The sequence below is a fragment of the Triticum dicoccoides genome, chromosome 3A (genome assembly GCF_002162155.2).
Source record: "Triticum dicoccoides isolate Atlit2015 ecotype Zavitan chromosome 3A, WEW_v2.0, whole genome shotgun sequence".
Lineage (NCBI taxonomy): Eukaryota > Viridiplantae > Streptophyta > Magnoliopsida > Poales > Poaceae > Triticum > Triticum dicoccoides.
In genome coordinates this window covers 767,532,962-767,539,008 of record NC_041384.1, presented here as the reverse complement: position 1 = coordinate 767,539,008, position 6,047 = coordinate 767,532,962, and the positions used below count along the sequence as shown (strand labels likewise).

General features: G+C 45.4%; 1 protein-coding gene across 1 annotated transcript; it reads left to right on the top strand.

Annotated features, from left to right (window-relative positions):
- The first annotated feature begins 515 nt into the window (after positions 1 to 515).
- Positions 516 to 4,157, top strand: LOC119270816 (probable protein phosphatase 2C 38). Its single transcript, XM_037552874.1, has 4 exons — positions 516 to 1,466; positions 1,677 to 2,044; positions 2,236 to 2,472; positions 3,356 to 4,157. Exons 1-4 carry the CDS (start codon positions 1,145 to 1,147, stop codon positions 3,587 to 3,589), a joined length of 1,161 nt encoding a protein of 386 aa, XP_037408771.1. The 5' UTR covers positions 516 to 1,144; the 3' UTR covers positions 3,590 to 4,157.
- Positions 4,158 to 6,047: the final 1,890 nt, after the last annotated feature.

Below are 6,047 nucleotides of genomic sequence, written 5' to 3'. Positions count from 1 at the left end.
ACGAGTAGGGACAACATCGGTGACAGACGGTACGATGGCGCTTGAGGTGCCAGATCCACGGCGCCCCTGCCACGAGAGACGCTAGTGCCACACGTCCCATGATGTGTCACATAAGGATGCTCCGGCGGCCACGACAAGTGCGGCGCAGGGCACACAGGATCCGCATCAACAGATTCTTTCTTCACGAGAATGCCGAAGCAGTATGCACGATGCGTTCAAGCGGGACAACATTGTTCGGCGACTAGGCGGCGGTGCCTATTTTTTGGTGCCGCTGGTAAATGAGATGACGAACCATAAGATGATGACTCTGACGGAGTGCTTTTCATGTGTTAATCGATGTACTAGAGGTTATTAGTAGAGTGATGACATGTGACATCACCTAGAGCTGCTCTAATAATAAGAAGAATAATGAAAATAGTAATAAAAAAATGGGGAGGAGAAACAAAAAAGAGCGGGTATAAATGGAGAGGGGGACAGGGACCAAACAAGTCCCTCTCACTTTGCTCTCTTCTCATCTCTTCTCTTGCTGTGGGCAGGAGCTAAAAAAACCAGCTTTCTTTCCCTCTTAGTAGTTTTTTCTATCCACAAACTCACTGCAGAAGAGAGATTCCAAATCTAAACCTTCCTCACATCATCACATGGCCTCCTCCTCCTCCTTCTTCTTCTTCTCCCCCTCCTAAGTTGTAGATCACCTTCCCCTTCCCATTCTTCTCTGCCCCCGCCGCCAACCATCCCCCTCCTCCTCTGCCTTGCTTCAACAGCAACAACAACAAGAAGAAAACCAATTTCTTCTCCGCCGCCCCGATCCAATCCCTACCTCTCTCTGCTTGCTCCGCCACCAACCCTACGCCCAAGACGATTTCTCCCCGCTTCCTTTCCATGCGCCGGAGCTGGAGCCGGCCGACTAGACTACTCTCCCCGTAGAGGATTCCCATAGCCTCCTCCTAGCTTAGCGAGCTACCCCCGACCCGACCCTGCCCTCGCCAACACCCCACCCCACCCAAGCTCCGATTTTTATTCTATTCCCCTTCCCCCTCCCTCCCTCCAGAGTAGGTTGCTTCTCGCTCGGGTCAACCCGCTCCGGACCTCTCCCTCCCCGCCGGATCTCGCCCACCGATCCCTAGTCCACCGAGAAGAGCAGGGCATGGTGGGGCAGACCATGATGCGCATCGTGCGCCCCTGCTTCAAACCCTCGCTGCCCGACGGCGCGCAGGTCGTCGCCGCCGGGGCCGGCGGCACCAGGGAGGGCCTGCTCTGGTACAGGGACGCCGGGAGGCACGCCTGCGGTGACTTCTCCATGGCCGTCGTGCAGGCCAACCAGCTGCTCGAGGACGCCAGCCAGCTCGAGGCCGGGCCCCTCGTCGCCGCCGACGGGCCATGCGGCACCTTCGTCGGCGTCTACGACGGCCACGGCGGGCCCGAGACCGCCCGCTTCGTCGCCGACAACCTCTTCCACCACGTCAAGAGTAAGTAGTAGTATGCATCGCTGTGCTAAACATCTTATGGATTGCTAGGTAGGTGCTAGTTACATGATGAAATGTGATGGGCCTTAGCTTGGAATGCCATGGTAGCTCATCCTATATGTTGGTTCTCATTGGACTCTAGTTTCAATGAATATGACGGCCAATTAGTGTTAGTTTGTTACTCATAGCTGATTGATCATTGCTTCGATGCAGAGTTTGCGACGGAACAACAGACAGTCTCGGCCGACGTGATACGCCGATCCTACGCTGCCACGGAGGAGGGCTTTCTGAACCTTGTGAGGAAGCAGTGGCTCATCAAGCCGCAGATCGCCTCGGTCGGTACATGTTGTTTGGTTGGCATTATCAACGAAGGTGTCCTGTACATAGCAAACGCCGGCGACTCCCGTGCTGTCCTCGGGAGAGTCGAGCGGGGCGCCAAAGACATTAAGGCAGTTCAGCTCTCGTCCGAGCATAACGCGAGCTTTCAGGAGGTAAGGGATGAGCTAAGACAGATGCACCCGGACGACCCCCGGATCGTGGTCCTCAAGCACAACGTTTGGCGCGTCAAGGGCATTATTCAGGTATATTTCATTTTGCTGGCTTCAGTTTAATGGATGATGTCTATAAATATCCATGTAAAATTTGGGCCAGAAGTTTATTTAGTAAGGGTTTCTATTTGTGCCCCCATTTCATGAGTTAAGGCTGCCAAGAGCACGCCATTTGTACTTGTATAATTAACTCATGCTCTGGCTTTTCTCTGCTTTGTGTTCAGGTTTCCAGAACGATCGGTGACGCCTACCTAAAAAGTTCGGAGTTTAACCGCGAGCCTCTTCTGGCCCGGTTCCGTATTCCAGGGCCCTTCCATAAACCGATTCTTTGTCCGGAACCATCCATAGAAGAACACAGACTGTGCGCAGAAGATCAGTTTGTTATATTTGCGTCAGATGGACTATGGGAGCACTTGAGCAATCAGGAAGCTGTGGATATAGTTCATTGTTCGCCTCGGAATGTAAGCCACACTTCCTCTTATACAATTCTTTTGCAATGTACTGAACTATGTTCCTGTTTTAGGCTTGTCTTATTATTTTGTTGATTCCAAAAATAGTTCACATCGAGTGTCATATCAGAATGACTTGTAAGGACCATCGAGAGCAACTCTCCTTTACTCCACAACCTTCAGTTTTTTCTGGTTCGTATTGAGTGTCGTAGTTGTGATGGTTTGAGCATATGGCTACCCAGTGTCTTCTCATTATATATCCGATAAAATTTTGTTTGATGAAATTGCTTGAATGGCTCCTCAGGGTAAGGGAGGGACCTGGGTGCACTCTCATTCCTTTAGATGAAAATTGGTGAAATCAGCTCACAGCCTCACACTGAGGTCTGAGAAGTTACAAAAAATTATGAATAAATCTACAACATTGACACAAGACGCATATGGTCTATCGTAAAATTTCATACCGAATTTGTTTTACACCAGAAAAAGAAGGCAATTTTGGTCTTGAATAAAAGCTAATTCGAATTTGGCTGTTCAACTACTATTGATAGCTAATTTTGTCTCTCTGTTTTCTTCCCAATATGTGAATAAGATTTTAAAAAAATGAAGTTCTGTGAGATAGCCGCACTATAGCAGATTTGTCCTGCATCAATGTTGTAGAGTTTTTCATAGCTATTTGGTCTTCGATTCGGTATGGTTTTGCTGATTCCACCTAAAGAGGTGAGTGAATTCAAGCGCTCTGTTTGAGAACCGCCAAGTATTATTTGATTGAAACTTTAGCAAAGTGAAGTTGCATTTTAGAAGTTCCAAATTGTAATTCCCTTTCGTCGACTTGTCATATACCCTGAAACTTCAGCTGTGAACTACTGGTTGCTAACTGCTACGAAAATCTTTGCAGGGCATTGCGAGACGACTAATAAAAGCAGCTCTGCGGGAGGCGGCAAAGAAGAGAGAAATGAGATACTCAGACTTGAAGAAGATCGACCGCGGGGTCAGGAGGCACTTCCACGATGATATTACTGTTGTGGTATTATTCATGGACCCTGCGCTTGTCAGCAGGAGGCTCTACGGTGGGCCGTTGCTTTCGCTAAGGGGTGGTGGCAGCACGCCAACGTTTGCACAGAAATGCTGACCATCCATGACTGATGCTTTCTGGAACTATATATCGTTCATATCTTGGGCTGGTGCTCTCCACACGACTTGCAGACACTGCGTAGAGCGGTGCGTGGAGGAGCCGTATTGTTTTGACTTCTAATATGTACAGATAGAGAGAGAGGCGTTGTTCGATTCGATCGCCGCGTCATCGGTGTGATGACATGACCCTCTGTTGGCTCGCTCGCTCGGAGAAACCTAAGCTGGCAGCTGCAATGCATAATTTGCAGGTATCAGCTGGCGTTTCTCTTTTCGCGGGGTGGATGGACCTCAACTTGAGCAGTACTTTAAGAAACATGGGATTGAGACATTGCTGGATGCTGTTGTTACATCTCATGGCTTCTACTTCATTTTGCAGCTTCTTCGGCTTTCTGTCCCACATTGTATAACTGTTTAAGCTTTATAAGCTGGATGCAGCTCTGTGAAGTGTGGATGTTGGGGCAGAGTTGGATTAGCATTAGCCATGGACTTTGTAAAGAGTATATGTCCATTTTGCCAAGACATGAAGGACTAAAATATATATTCTACTTTAACTTGTTGAATCATCAGTATTTGCTTCCAGTGTTTTTAAATAGAAATCCACATACATGGCTGTACACATTAGAAAGGAATCGTGATTTTGAGTTGAAACGCGGTGTGACCTGCTCAAGTAGCGTGTTTAGTTGATTGTTTTCTTTTTAAAGTTGCATTGTATGCATTGCATTGGATTTGCAGTCTAAATGAGTGATTGATGATTAAAGTATCATACTGAGATTTTGTCAGTCGCTTTGGGATCATCTAATTGATCTTTTATTAGTGTTTGATGAAGATTGTTTTGGCAGTTTCTTGTATATGAGCCGTTAGTTGTTTGGAGGGATTCCTCATATGAGAATCAAGGAATTTCGAGGCACGTTAGTATCAAAAAAGTGGAAGGAAACAATAGTGAATTGACGTGATGATGAGTCCATTTTAGCTGAAATAATGTTGTGGATAGTAACCACAGTGGGATTTTAGCCGAGTCCATTTCAGGTTCCCTCTGTTTCAGAATGTACACTGTATTTCTGTCAGTTAAAGACAAGCAAGTTACAAGTGATTATTATGCTGTTAATATAAATCATATAATAACCAGTACAAAGGTTTTTTTTAGTCCCCGCCTCTGCTGCTGTTAAAATCTGGGTAAAATCACTGTTGAAATTGAAATTGAAAATTGAATTGGAGAATTAAATCCTGTTTTTAGTTCCCATTTCTGAACCTATGCTAATCTTGCAAGCAGTATAACACCAGGCAATGTACTCCAAAATACTATAATAAGAACTGGAGTAAAAGATAACTGCATCTCACAGAATATAATAAGTGGGGACTCTTGGCTAAATATGATAGTTCTAATTTGTGTTACTCAATGAAAGTAGAAGAAAAATGCGGTGGACATACACTGAAGAAAAATGCAAATAATTTTATCTCACGGCATGAATGTAAGTATCTTTTCCGCATTCATGGTCTTGCAATTGTGGTGTATCTACCCAAGGTAATCCTAGAAATGAGTTATATCAAGGACAATTATGCCTTGAGAGAAATTCAGTTAAAATGATAGGAGTACATACTGTAAGATTTAAGTAGTTAAGATTACACTGTCACTGCTATACAGGGCTGAATCTTACTGTCAGTTTATCCATGACTAGCCACTGCTATAAACTACTCCAACGTACTGTATGCAATTCAAATTCAGCACAAACGTTTGATCATCTCACTCTACTTACTGTCAATTGGCAGGAGTATAACTGTGAATTGTCCAGGGCTGAATCTTAAAATGAGAGGAGTATGTTAATTATCCAGGGCTGAATCTTGACACTGTATTTATTTGATCATCTCACTCTACTTACTGTCAATTAACACTCTATACACTGTCAACTGTTTGTATGCAATTCAGCAAAAACATATATGCTTTTTATAGAAATGACAGGTATGCAATTCAGCAAAAACATTGCAGCACTGCAACGTTTGTATGCAAGAATCTTAACACCCCATTCATGATTCTGGAGTACATATAGTGCTCATGGTATGAAGCCCCTGCATTCATAATTTTGGAGTACACTGTATGTACTTGTACAGCATTCAACTATAGCGAGTGAAGATTTGAGCCCGGCTAGCTTTTCAACATCCAGGAAGCGCGGCGTGGGGGAAGCAAGGCGGCAGCGGGGAGGCGGCGCCCGTCGTCAGGTTCGGTCGGGCAACCCGAGGAGAGCGAGGAAGAAGAGGACTTGGGGTTCGAAAAGCTTTCGAGCATCACATGACAATCACGTATTGTTGGGGATCAAAAGAAAAAACTTGGCAACGTGATCTTTTTTCTCTCATGCTTGTTTGTATTCCCATCAAAGTCTTGTTAGTGAGGCGTTTGTTTATCTAGATGAAGCTCGCGGGAAGCAACAGAAGATACGGATATATTTTTTTTTTGAGAATCA